General features: G+C 43.9%; 1 protein-coding gene across 2 annotated transcripts in view; it reads right to left on the bottom strand.

Moving 5' to 3' along the window:
- Positions 1 to 14814, bottom strand: part of ADAMTS17 (ADAM metallopeptidase with thrombospondin type 1 motif 17) — a 300141-nt gene that overhangs the window by 174057 nt on the left and 111270 nt on the right. For both annotated transcript variants that reach the window (XM_088452708.1, XM_088452707.1), the window contains exon 8: positions 7149 to 7254. In XM_088452708.1, the coding sequence (XP_088308834.1) occupies positions 7149 to 7254 (106 nt within the window). The remainder of the gene's footprint in view (positions 1 to 7148; positions 7255 to 14814) is intronic.

Raw genomic sequence — 14814 nt, forward strand, 5'->3', positions numbered from 1 at the left:
GCAAAATGGTTCTCAGGTCTAGGAGAGTGGGTACAGGAAATGATCGCAAGCATTGGTAAACTCCTGATCTTCATACTGGTTGTCATCATAGTAATTGGAATATGTGTCAGGTGTGTCCCTAATGTGTTGAAGTGTGGAAGATGTAAAAATAAGGTAAACCGGAAGAACGAAATTATGATGGTGGTCAGTAATGACAATATGAATACTGAGGTACATATAGAACTGCATTACAACCCTGAACTAGGAAATACCATCATATAATGTATTATGTTTAGACATGCATAAAATGTATTATTAAAATGTTATCCTAAAAACACCTCAAATAATGTAAGTCCCTATCTCCCCGACAAGACTTCCTATATAGGATATGTGCATTCCCACACCTTTCACATGATCCTCCAGGATCCACGGTGTGCGTATAAAGGTAGTTTTATGTCCCCTCCTAGAGACACGTTATTGATGGAAAAAGAACCACCGTGTGCCATCCCAAACTATAACATTAAAATAATATGTCAAAATGTAAGTCTAAAATAAATGTAAGACCAGTGTATGATAGTATGTTGGTTGCTATCAAAGGGTGGACTGTCGAAACTGGATAATTGGCTGAGACAGAATCAGTTTTAAAATTAGATCAGAGCAATGCCATCTTGCGAATGGCGACAAGACTCCATCTCAGAAATAGGTCACACAGCGCCATTTTGTCAAAGCCATATAGTACACAAAACACAACGCAAAATTGCTATTAAGTAGCACGGCCAGCTTTTTAACAATCTTCCTTAAACACATACGGACGGTGTCTGACATACATAAAAATTACTTTCCAACACATTAAAATCATTAAAATCACCACAGACTTAAATATGAACAGCACTAAAAAGTAGCATATTAGTGGTGTTTTCCCTGCATTCACATTAACACATACACGCGATGTTAAACAGTGCACAACGCAAAATAGCTAACTATTAGCATGTTCAGCTTTTTAACGATCTCTACACAACCAATACCGACTTAGGCCCATACACTCAGAGATACCTTTCCAGCCTAGTGTTGCTCACTAAGAACCCCACAGACCCCCAGACGCACAACGCTATTTAGTGTCGTTCTACCTTGCATACATACACTTAAAGTAATAGTTCCGTAGCGCAAAAGGGTTATTATTCAATTCAATCACAATGCCAGCATGTAAAGAAATTACTGTTTTCTGCAACTAAGGTTTAGTACATGATAAGCAAACCGTATTTGGTGTTGTACTGATCTACTCTGTCTCAACAGCTTTCCAGTGTCATCGGTGAGAAGATCTCAACTTATGGACTGTAGAGAGTTAAAACACTAAAATGTACTTTGGAACATTAACAGCTTAGATTCGCATACGGCGGGAAAAAGGAGACAAAAGCTTGTCGGATGCTGATCTGTGTCCATTTGAATCAACCTGTTAAATATCCTGTAACAGATGCACGCATATTGGGAACCAATGGAACCATGCCACACCCTTCTATTGTGTTGCTTATCTCTGTAAGAGTATAAATGTGCGTACCGACTCCAATCTGTAGTCTTCATGCTGATGCTGTTGATGGAGGTTTCTTATGGATGCCGGTAACTGGTCCCAGTGCGCACGCGTATATATAACTGTACCTTGGGTCTGTATAATTTCTTTGCGCTAAATTGTCTTTAGATCACAGCGTGTAACCTACTGTTTTTATGTTGAATATTACACTTTGTGCATTGGAAACACATTTCAATGTCTGAAGGTTTTTATTTTACTGTATGACTGCGTACGCAAATAGCGTCGACTTAGAAGGTATAGGCAGGAGCGTATAAAGGTTTAGAAGGTATAGGCAGGAGCGTATAAAGGTTTACAAGGTATAGGCAGGATTGTTCAGAGGTTTAAAGTTAGTATCGTTAGGACGGCACATGCGCATGACCCGCATATGTGCAGAATGGGCCCTGCAAGCTTGTTCGCAAGGACCCCAAGCCACAGCACTAATGACATGCTGTGGCCGTTTGGTTGTTGGCACTGCCTGCATTTTCATAAAAGCTGGGGTTGTTGGCCATGTTTTCTGGGAGTACCGAGGCCAGTGTCTGTTTTCTAACGCAGATTTACTGGCCTCACAAGCAGGCCACGATGGCCGCAATGTTGATCCAATCCTGCGACTTTGAACACAGGCATAGGATCTGAGCTGCTGGCAGGAGACAACTTTTCCTTCAGGCGCCTCCTGCAGGCATCAGAATATTTTTCCACAGCAGCTGCATCCAAAGATGCGGCTGCTGCTCTGCAAAAGCGCCCATCTCTGAATCATCAGGCCCAAAGCTCCATAGTAGTGACTCTAGCTCCATTATAGCTACTGTAAAGCATTAAGCACCCACTCTCCACATACATCCCCAGAGCTCATGTCTTTCCTGGAAGAAACGTATGTAGAGAAGACAGCACCTGATTGGATGATGATTGTGGATCTTTAAATTGTGTGTTTTTAAAAGAAATTTTAAGCTTTACACCCACAACAACACAATGATAAAACAGGCATTAACAAACAAGAAATATGGCATAAGAACACGATGAAAGTATATATGAAAGAAGAAATATCTGCAAGTATGAGAAACAATACAGGGTCCCAGTGCAACATTATCAACATGAAAGAGTGGCCTGGTGCATACTGTACTTACCTAATTTAGACAGATCCTTTCCGGGAGCAGTCTTGAGAGCTTCCGATAGAGACTGGTTCGGGGTTCGGGGCCGAACTAATGACACAATGAAGCAAATTGCGCCGTTTAGCCCTGCACCCCATCGCGGACCCTCACATTCCCCACTAAATCTCCCCATCTTGCCCGCTTCACTAGGAAGTGAGCAGAATGCGGGAGATCTGTCTACACTTCTGGGGGTGCAGGGGGGCTATCCGAAAACAAAATGGGAGCCTCCCGCAACTTCCGGGAGTGTAAGCAAGTATGGCCTGGTGGCATATAGGCACCCAGTGTCCATAAGAGCTAGCAGGCACCATAATATCCTCCCCCACCGTGTATTCCGCACCCCAACTGCAGCACACCTGAGGCGCCAAAAACAATAAATCAGCTACAATCTACTACCTTTTACCCCCCCCCTCAACGCAGTGTTACTCTAGAAGAAAAAGGGGTTATTGGCGCTATGCTATATAAGACCATATAGACAAAAGCAAGGCATAGTTCCCAGAGCTACTTTGTAAATGGCCATAAAACAAGGTGCTCTCCAGATATATAGCACCTTGCTAAAAAGAAAAGTAGACAACAACATCTTAATACAATAATGATTTAAAGACCATACTATTGTCATTATTATTATTATGATTATTATTATTATCATTAATTTATATGGCGCCACAAGTTTTCTGCAGCGCCTTACAAAGTACATAAACAAATAGATGACCAGTGACTTACAGTACAATACAACACAATACAATGCAGTACGAGGACATGGATAATACACATTGCTACATTAGCGACCATAACACCCACATAAGCAGCAGACCATAAACAATCAAGCGTTAGGTGCCCTAGTGGGGAGTAAGAAATAGATGAAAGCAAAGTAGGAAGAAGCACAAGAGGGCCCTGCTCGTAAGAGCTTACATTCTAAAAGAGAGGGGCAGACAAACAGGTGTGACACAGATGAGGCAGACAAGAAAGGAACATGCAGCAAGTTAGGATCAGAACTGCAAGGCTTTAATAAAGTAGTGAGTCTTGAGAGCCCGTTTGAATGATTGTAGAGAGGCGGAGAGTCTAATGGGGAGAAGGAGAGCGTTCCAAAGGAGGAGGGGAACAGCACGGGCAAAATCTTGGAGGCGGGAGTGGGAGGAAGTAATCAGTTGGCATGAAAGGCGGCGTGCATTAGTTGAGCGAAGAGGGTGGACAGGAGAGTGAAGAGAGATGAGATCAGAGATGTAAATGGGAGAAGATTGGGTGAGGACTTTGTAAGTGAGTGTGAGAACCTTGAATTGAGTTCTGAAGGGGAAGGGGAGCCAGTGGAGGGCTAGTAGGAGAGGGGAGACAGATGTAGAGCGTTTGGAGAGGAAGATGAGCCGAGCAGCAGCATTGAGGACAGACTGGAGAGGAGAGAAATGGGATTTGGGAAGGCCAGATAGGAGGAGGTTACAGTAGTCCAATCTTACACACACACACATATATATATATATATATATATATATATATATACACACATACACTAGATAATAAAAGGTAGTCTCACATAATAAAAGAAAAGTTATACATCAAATGGACATTTCAGAATTAGCAAATACAGTCACCATGCGGTATGGTCTTAGCAGATGTCCTGCTTTTTGGAATGGAAAAAATACATTACTGGGTGGGCTTTTGTCTTAGGAAGAACATGGGAAAAAGGATGGTGGGGCCAGCCAAAAAATTTTATAAAAATATCACAATCATATGTCCCAAAAAGCCACATGTCTAAAAAAGTATCTGACAGCGTGCCTTTTGTCCCTTTGAACGGTCCACCAATCCTGGCAACATCCCAACAGAGACAATTCTCAGTTCCTGACAGTGGCTGAACCACTGCAGTCATGTGGGTCTCCCAAGAGGCAACTTGAAAATTCACAAAGGAGCTATCTTCCTCAGAGGGAAATGCATAAGCCCCAAACTCTTCCACGCTATGCCAGCTGTTCCTCCTCAATTTTATAAAGGATTCTTTGCTCATAGTTGCCCACTGTAGCACCTGCTGTATACTGACATCAGGAGAAAAAGGAACAATATGATCTAGCGGGAGCTGGGGGGTCTGCTGAGATGAGGGTAGTGTAACAAATGTAGTAGAGACAAGACAGTCCAACCTGCAGACCTCTATACCACGATCCAACTAGCCAACTGAACAGCAGAGTCGAGCAAAGCACCAGAGGATAAGCTATCTGAGGAGGTATGCCTGAATAGAGATGAGAACAACAGGCAACAGCAAGTCCATAGGGCCCTACTCAGTACAGCCAGGAAGATGTCAGGGTTACAGCCAGCCCACTGCTGAGACTTTCATAATGGCAGTCACAAAGAGGAGCTGCCGGATGCAGACAGAGTCCACCTCCGAGCAAGGACTTCAGCACAGAGAGGTCCCAATCCCCAGGGATGGGGAGAGCCCGGAGCCAGTCCAGACAGGAAGAGAGATTCGCACACACTAGAAGGATCAGGCCAGAAATCCCCCAAGAGGAACACATCGCCATTGACAGCAGACAGAGATCCACAAACAGGTTCACAAAGGTAAGTAACACTGTAACAGTGCACGCTACAAGTGAGATACAAAAGCAAGGCACAATCGCCAAGGCAGGATTGTTATATAGGATAAGTGCGCTGGAGAGCAAGGAGATGTGGTCCCACTCTCTGCCCATCCCGTGAATCTTGACCTCACTTCTATACAAGATGGTTTCATTTACCCTGGCTCTAGGTCACCAGGATGCCGGTAAAATTAATAACATAGTGGTCACAGACGGGAGGCTCAAGCAACAGTCTTCAATAGACCCTGATCCAAAATTTTTATTTGTGTTTGACGATCGCAGTTGGAGGTTTAGCGTTTGTCTTTGTGGTTCCCAGGTCTCGCTCAAGATTCACGTAAAATTATTATTTTTAAATATTTTTTACAACACAATTTAAATTTGATTTTATTTGTAAATGAAAATAAAAAAGTATTTTTACATCATTTTAAATCTATCAGCTAACACTACAGTTATGTGAAGCATAAATTTCATACAGTAGTTTGTATTTGCCATTCGAGTTTCAGGGTCGCTATCGATTCATTAATAAGATTTAAAATGTATCAATTTAACGCAAATACGTTAAAATCTGTTCTACTTTCTGAATTTTATCTTGATTTTTTAAACCAATCTAAAATGTTAGAAATTCAACTGAATGTTCCATTTTTTGCATCGATTCTTGCTTGAACTGGCCCCATATCGTTTGAAAATGAACAAACAATTTTTTTTAATAATCCACACATTCAAATAGGAACATATACTGTATAATTAGCACTAGTTCTACAACTGTATTCTCAAATAATGTTTTAAGTACCGGAAACATTCTATTTTCATAATGCTACAAAAACTATGCTTAGCAGGTAAGGAAAGACGTGTAAAATTCCCATATTATGGAGAAGATGTTCTAAGCCTTGAAGAGAGATAAAGTACCAACCAATCAGCTGCTGTCATTGTTCATATGCAGCCTGTAAACTGACAGTTATGAGCTGATTGGTTGGTACTTTATCTCTCTCCACGTTATACAACTCTCCAAGACTTAATAATCCCCCCATATCTTTAGTGCTATCGACTTTTCACTATAATTCTGTATCAAGTAACAAATATCCTTAGCTCAAGCACAAATATGAAATATAAAACAGAACTAAACATGAAAAATGAGGATACAAAGCTCAGATTACAAGGTACCTACTAATACATGTGAACATCATAAATAAAATTATAAAAAGACTTGCATCATTTTCAAAATCAAAGCTTTTGCTGACTAATAAACTGCCATGTACAGATGTGTCCTCAGATGTGTCCTCTCATACATCTTGCCTTAAACAGCCATATTGTGGCGTGACTCGGGAGCGCCGAGCGTCTTTCGTGCAACTTTTTACCTTCAAATGCATCTTATTCACACAGTGATGCGAATAGCCAGCACAAGCAGCTTCTGCTGATTGAAATGATATGCAACATGCCTATATTCTGTGTGCGTCTGCGGGTGTATCTGCATGCGAAATGCTACGTTACAGTGTTACAGCCGCTGACATTGTAACGTAGTATTTCGCATGCAGATACACCCGCAGACGCACACAGAATATAGGCATGCTGCATATCATTTCAATCAGCAGAAGCTGCTTGTGCTGGCTATTTGCATCACTGTGTGAATAAGATGAATTTGAAGGTAAAAAGGCTCACGAAAGACGCTTAGCGCTACCGAGGCACATGGAGCACTCGTTTTATGTGTGGCACGACTTGTAGCGTCTGGAGGATAGATGTGGACACATCTGTATACATAATGACCAAATCATTTTTACACAGTATTGACACTTGTACTCTCCCCATGAAAATGCCCATGGTACTTTTGCAATGCCAATGCAGAGGAATAAATACTTTACGAACCTTTGCACATTGAAAAATGCTGAAATGAAATGATAGGAACACACAAAATCTTACTTGTGACCAAGCTCATGTGCAACAGTAAAAGCCAAATTGAGACCGTTATCTTCTGCCAGGACACACTTGCGTTTAGCACTACACGCTCCTCCAAGGTAAGCGATTCCTGCAGATAAAATAAAAATGGTTAATTTAGAGAGATTTCCAGAAATCAAAGCTTGTTTTCATATTATTTACCATGCCATGATACATTATACAATGTAATACTGTACCATGAATATATTGTGGAACATTGATTTTGTATTGTATTTACCTGTTTATAATTGGTTACCCTTTGTATTTGCACATAGTCGTGCTATTCCGGTGACGGGCGTTGAGATAAATGGCTGAGGAGGCACTGGCTAGTATCAGAGCCAGATTACACATACATATCAGGGTTGCAGACATTTAGCTCCCTCCTTCCGAGAGGGAGCTGTCGGGCAACCATACAGTGGAGTCTCGCGGCAAAAAAAGGGCATGTCAGGGGAGAAAAGGGGGCGTGTCTCGGAGGGTGACACACTGTTGGGGGCCTCCACACAATGCCGAGATTAATGGCATTGTGGTGCAGGGGACGCGGCTACGATGACGCGATTCAGCACGAATCGTGCCACCGGCCCCCCGCTGCAGGGGTTTATGCAGGTGGGCTGCAGGGGCCGGGAGACTTGTCTGCCTTTCCGAGGGGCCGGGAGTGGCACCTGATTTTCGGGAGTCTCCCGGCCAAATCGGGAGGGTAGGCAAGTATGATACATATATGAACCTGAGGGTTCATGTGGGCATTATACAAAGGTGCAGCAGTATATAGTGCTGGAAATTTGGTGAGTTTTGTTCAGGGATGTGTGCAAAAGGTAGATAGGGGAGGCAGTGCCTCACCTGCCATACACTTTTTACTCCAGAGTTTTGACTATAAAAACTATTACAATAATACAAAGAAAATATTTAATATATTTTCCTTATCATTTTTATAGTTAAAACTCTGGAGCATACCTAGGTATGAGAGGAAAGGTTCTGCCTCACCTGACCGCACATCACTGCCCTCTGCACATGAACTGGAGGAAGTGCACTGACAAAAAGGTGAAAATTTACCATTGGACAGTTACTGTATACACTATCTAGTTAGGTATATGACAATTTAATTGGTTTAACTGGCTCCTATTGAGCTTAACAAACAAGTTAGTGCTATATATCTATGCTGCAAATCATAAGAATACTTGTTGGACTGTCACCATGGGAACTAATTTCCAATACGATAATATTAACCAAGTAACATAATACAAAGATATCTGAATCTAGATGTTTTAAATAAACCCATGGGAAAACACACATACATACATATACTCTCTGATTGTTCATTTAACAGTATGAGGGAGAATATTTTACTGTTCAGTAAATACTAATTTTTGTACTACTCTAACCTATCCCCATTTACTAAAACCATACAGCTAGACAGATAGCGAAGATGCAACCAATGATACAATTTTTAGCAGACAATTAGCATTATTTAATTAATTTACTACATAGTTTACCTTATTACTGGCACACCATTGTTGTACAGGGCTGGATACGGGATGCCAGTGCTCAGGATCCTAGTGGTGAGAATCCTGATTCCAGCATACTGACACCTGCAGGAAAGTATCCTAACCCTAACCCTATTCCTAAACCTAATCCTCCCTGCAGCCTAAACCTAACCCCCCCTCGAAGCCTAAACCTAACCCTCCCCCATGCATAACTCTAACCTGCCCCCTCTGCAGTCTAACCCCTAACCCTCTCCCCCTAACTCCAATACTTGCTGTCGAGATGCTGGCGCTTGGATTCTGACTGGTGTCGGGATTCCGGAGTCGGCATTCTGAGCACCGGCATCCCCACAGCCGGGATATAAACTACATGCCGTTGAACATACCATGTATGAGATCTGCTGTCATTCAGATTTCTATATGGCAGTTCTAGTTCTGATTTTGCTAGTAAATCTCAGAATATAAAGTACATTTGTGGTGATACACTAACATTAGATAACATGCAGTAGTTAGTGGGGACAGTACTGAGGTTAATTGGTATACAATCGGGAAACCGGCTGTCTTAATTCCCGGCGAGGGTGAAATGCCTGTCATTTCCCGACGCCGGGAGACAGGCGCCCGGCATCCCGATCGAAGGGATGCCGGGCGCCACGAGCAGACATGCCACGGAGGGGGGAGGGATTAGGTTTAGGGCACACGGGGGGGACTTAGGGTTAGGCAACACCCTGGAGGGTTAGGCACCCCCGGGGGGAACTTAGGGTTAGACATCCCCTCGGGGTTTAGGCAGCGGGGAAGGGTGGGGGCTAGGGTTAGGCGCTTAGAGGGGGATTAGGGTTAGGCACTTGGGGGGGAGGTTAGGGTTAGGCACCCCTAAAGAGGCTTAGGATTAGGGGGTTAGGTTAGTTTATACTTACCTTAGGGACGATTGGGATTTCCAGCGCTGTCGGGCTTCCGCTGCCGGGCTCTGCTGATCTGTCGGCTGCCGCTGCCGGGAATCGAACCGCCGGCCATGCGGCAGCCGGGATTCCATACCGATTCCGGTTAATTTATCCTGTCCACCTCTCATTTGTTAATTATCCCAAGAGGGTATATTATTTAATTGATTCCTTATTCATTCAAATTCCACGGAAAAGAAAATGCAAGCTTACAGATTTGAAAGCCACAAACCTAAGCACAGCTGACATTTTAGCAGTAGCATTGCTTAATTCAGACAGATTTATAGATATGTGGTGAATGACAGTCCTGTATACACTTGTTAGTCAGGGTTACACTCGGTTTCCTAACATGCTGCTTCTTAGTGGGTTACCCCAGGACAAGTCTTGAAACTGTACAGAAAATGTGATGGAATTTAATTGCATGCATGGAAAAGCTGATGGGGTCTCCTCTTATAAACTGTTTATTTTTGCTTCTAGAAGTGACCTCAGATAAAACATCTGTGGTTCAGTCTCTCTCTGTCATTGAGTTGACATTACGGTCACTGATGCATTAATGAATGGGCAACACATAAATTAGAACTCCACTAGAATAGAAAAATACCATTTCTCCACTTAAAATATAAAAATACCATTTTGGTAGGAGAAAGAGTTAGAAAAAAGACTTAAGGTGCATACACACACAACGATTTTTTGAACGATTATCGATAACGATATCATTTATCGTTCAAAAAATCGTTCACTATCTGAGTTAAAACGATGAACGATTTTCGTTCATGCGCGTTCACGTTTGTAGTTCAGTCAGACTGACCAACTCAACGATTTTCAGTAAGGGACTATGCAAAAATCATTTGTAGTTCAAAAAAATCGTTCATTACATTTAGTAAATGAACGATTTTAGTGAACGATTTTCATTCATTTTTCCCTTGAAAAAATGAACGAAAATCGTTTACTAAAATCGTTCATTTACTAAATCGTTGTGTGTGTATGCAGCTTTACAGGTGACATTTGTCTGGCCAACCAGAGCCCCCCCAATATCTGAAACAGTCCCACATAACAATCCTCTATGTATTTACCTGTATGGGGGACTGACATTGGCAACCTCTCAAGCTCTATTCACCTACAGTATAACAGACTGGAAAGCAACTTGGAAAGACCTCAAGGGCGTCACCTATCCCTATGTGGATGCCCACAAAATGCATTAACATTGCAGGAAACAGATCGAGAATGCAAGATGGAATAAAAATAGTCCAAAATGCATCTAGGTTCTGAACTACATTCTCCATGCATTGTTCTAAAAACCAGGTCAGTGGTTCTTGCGACCATAGGGATAAATGTTTCCTATATAAAGCCTTCTTTGAGTTGCACTATGTTAAATGGAATGCAGCTCAGCTGGAGGGGCCAGCCCTGTGCGGGCACCATGAAAGTTTGTAGAGGCGCGATCCAATTAGCGGCGGTCGCTGCAATGTGCCATTTCAGAACAGCACATCACGGCCAACACCATCTCTGATATTTCCTTGCACCCTATAGAGCTGTGCAAGAACATTGTCGATGTTGAGGTACCATAATAGGCAGAAATGTTTGCAGCCTAATATAGTGGTGATGTTTTGGGGGTGCATCGCCTGCAACTGAATTGCCACCTAGATGCTTTAAACACACTTTGCTATTTATTTAATCAAGACCTCTGTTTTATTATTAATTATACAGGGTTTTAATTGGTGCTTTTTTTTTTTCATTTTTCTGTCAAGTATGTTCCAGGGAAATATTTTATTTTTTTCATTATAATGCTTTAGTTATCCTGCTCCAACATATCACACAGCACTTTATAGTCTAAAGGGGCCCATTTATCATTGTATATTTGTGGCTTAATACCTCAAAAACTGAGTTTCCCCCAAATGTATGACGAGGGACTGCAACAGATCTCTGATACCTGCTGTGATCCCTCCATACCCGCCGGCAGCTGCAGCCCCCTTTCTATGGGGGATGCGATGCTGCCAGATTTACCAACTTCCAGAATGCCATCTGGGCTACACATCGCATAATTAGCTGGCAGAGGGTTCCCCGGCAATGGCTGCCGCGCATGTGCAGTTGGCGAGACTGCGCATGAGCAGTAACCCCGACAGCACTTGAGGGACATTGCAGGGACAGGCTCCTGTCCCTGCATGTGCCGGATGATACATTGCAATGCGATCATGGGCGGTAAGTTCATGCCCAGATAGCATTGCAAATGCGATCATTAATAAATGGGCCTGTATAAGTGTTTATTCATTCACATCAGTGCCTGCTGCACCTGAACTCAAAATCTTATTCCCTATCACACACACAACCGCGCACACAATTATAATGAGCGCCCAATAAAGAATGTTGGGCAGGTGGCAGAAACTCACAAGTATCCATACAGATAGCACTCTGACCAGAATTAATTGATGCCAAAAACTGTGCCACCCACTATTCCTCCCAACAGCACTATCATGAGTGAGCACTGAAACAATAAAACTTTCTCACCCCGCCACCCTCACCTTGTGCCTATCTACAACGGGCTACAGAACCTGCATATTACAGAGAAGATCTCAATGCTGCACACTAACATTACGTGCCTGACTGTGAGTTACACGTAGGTCCGGATGCATCTAGCCATTTTTCCCATACTGTGCATTTGTCTCACAATTATCTGCATAAATATATCTGCAAACCTGAGTTATACGCATCTCAGATGTTTCTCTGCGGCTGCTAAATGGGGGCGTTCCCAGGTGGAAACTGGGCGGCAACAATGCAAATGCAGCAACAGATCTGTTTTGTGATGGGTCATGGGTGCTTAGCCAGCTTTACGTGTTATTCTGAGCTATGCGAATGCATTGCAGATGGATCTCCTGCACCTGCATAGGGTAGGTGTAAGTGCAAATGATGATAACAGCTATTCCATGGAGGGAAGACTGATCCCCTGCACCTGCATGGGGTAGGTGTAAGTGCAGATGATATTGACAGCTATTCCATGGAGGGAAGATGGATCTTCTGCACCTGCATGGGGTAGGTGTAAGTGCAGATGATGATGACAGCTATTCCCGTGGAGGGAAAACGGATCTCCTGCACCTGCATGGGGTAGGTGTGAGTGCAGGTGATGATGACAGCTATCCCCGTGGAGGGAAAACTGATCCCCTGCACCTGCATGGGGTAGGTGTAAGTGCAGATGATGATGACAGCTATTCCATGGAGGGAAGACGGATCTCCTGCACCTGCATGGGGTAGGTGTAAGTGCAGGTGATGATGACAGCTATCCCCGTGGAGGGAAGATGGATCTCCTGCACCTGCATGGGGTAGGTGTAAGTGCAGATGATGACAGCTATTCCATGGAGGGAAGATGGATCTTCTGCACCAGCATGGGGTAGGTGTAAGTGTAGGTGATGATGACAGCTATCACCGTGGAGGGAAGACTGATCCCCTGCACCTGCATGGGGTAGGTGTACGTGCAGATGCTGATTAAAGCTATTCCATGGAGGGAAGATGGATCTTCTGCACCTGCATGGGGTAGGTGTAAGTGCAGGTGATGATGACAGCTATCACCGTGGAGGGAAGACTGATCCCCTGCACCTGCATGGGGTAGGTGTAAGTACAGATGATGATGACAGCTATTCCTGTGGAGGGAAGACGGATCTCCTGCACCTGCATGGGGTAGGTGTTTAATTGCAGATGATGATGACAGCTATCCTCGTGGAGGGAAGACGGATCTCCTGCACCTGCATGGGGTAGGTGTAAGTGCAGATGATATTGACAGCTATTCCCATGGAGGGAAGATGGATGTCCTGCACCTGCATGGGGTAGGTGTAAGTGCAGATGATGATGACAGCTATTCCATGGAGGGAAGACGGATCTCCTGCACCTGCATGGGGTAGGTGTATGTGCAGATGATGATTACAGCTATTCCATGGAGGGAAGATGGATCTTCTGCACCTGCATGGGGTAGGTGTAAGTGCAGGTGATGATGACAGCTATCACCGTGGAGGGAAGACTGATCCCCTGCACCTGCATGGGGTAGGTGTAAGTACAGATGATGATGACAGCTATTCCTGTGGAGGGAAGACGGATCTCCTGCAAATGCATGGGGTAGGTGTTTAATTGCAGATGATGATGACAGCTATCCTCGTGGAGGGAAGACGGATCTCCTGCACCTGCATGGGGTAGGTGTAAGTGCAGATGATATTGACAGCTATTCCCATGGAGGGAAGATGGATCTCCTGCACCTGCATGGGGTAGGTGTAAGTGCAGATGATGATGACAGCTATTCCATGGAGGGAAGACGGATCTCCTGCACCTGCATGGAGTAGGTGTAAGTGCATATGATGATGACAGCTATCCCCGTGGAGGGAAGACGGATCTCCTGCACCTGCTTGGGATAGGTGTAAGTGCAGATGATGATGACAGCTATTCCATGGAGGGAAGACGGATCTCCTGCACCTGCATGGGGTAGGTGTAAGTGCAGATGATGATGACAGCTATCCCTGTGGAGGGAAGACGGATCTCCTGCACGTGCATGCGGTAGGTGTAAGTGCAGATGATGATGACAGCTATCCCCGTGGAGGGAAGACGGATCTCCTGCACCTGCATGGGGTAGGTGTAAGTGTAGATGATGATGACAGCTATCCCTGTGGAGGGAAGACGGATCTCCTGCACCTGCATGGGGTAGGTGTAAGTGCAGATGATGATGACAGCTATCCCCGTGGAGGGAAGACGGATCTCCTGCACCTGCATGGGGTAGGTGTAAGTGTAGATGATGATGACAGCTATCCCCGTGGAGGGAAGTTGGATCTCCTGCACCTGCATGGGGTAGGTGTAAGTGCAGATGATGATGACAGCTATTTCCATGGAGGAAAGATGGATCTTGTGCACCTGCATGGGTTAGGTGTAAGTGCAGAGGATGATGACAGTTATCCCCGTAGACAGAAGTTAGGGTCTGCACAATTGTGCGACTCTATGCGTGCATATAGTTACATTCGCATTATGTTCCCAGCTGGCACGCATAGTTGCATTCGAAGCACATATGGCTCAGGCCCTAACTGTGCACAAGGACTGTCTATCATTGTACCACATTTCATTAAATTCTCCATAATAATACTACAGTATCATAGCCAATAAATAAGATTTAGCATGGTATTGCTCTTAAAAATATCCTTTGTGGTTAGAAGCAGCCTGTATTCATCAGTTCTAAAAAAAAATTTTTTACAATCCTTAATTATTTGGTACAGAATG

This window comes from Taudactylus pleione, unplaced genomic scaffold, assembly GCF_031769625.1.
Source record: "Taudactylus pleione unplaced genomic scaffold, aTauple2 ptg000556l, whole genome shotgun sequence".
Classification (NCBI taxonomy): domain Eukaryota; kingdom Metazoa; phylum Chordata; class Amphibia; order Anura; family Myobatrachidae; genus Taudactylus; species Taudactylus pleione.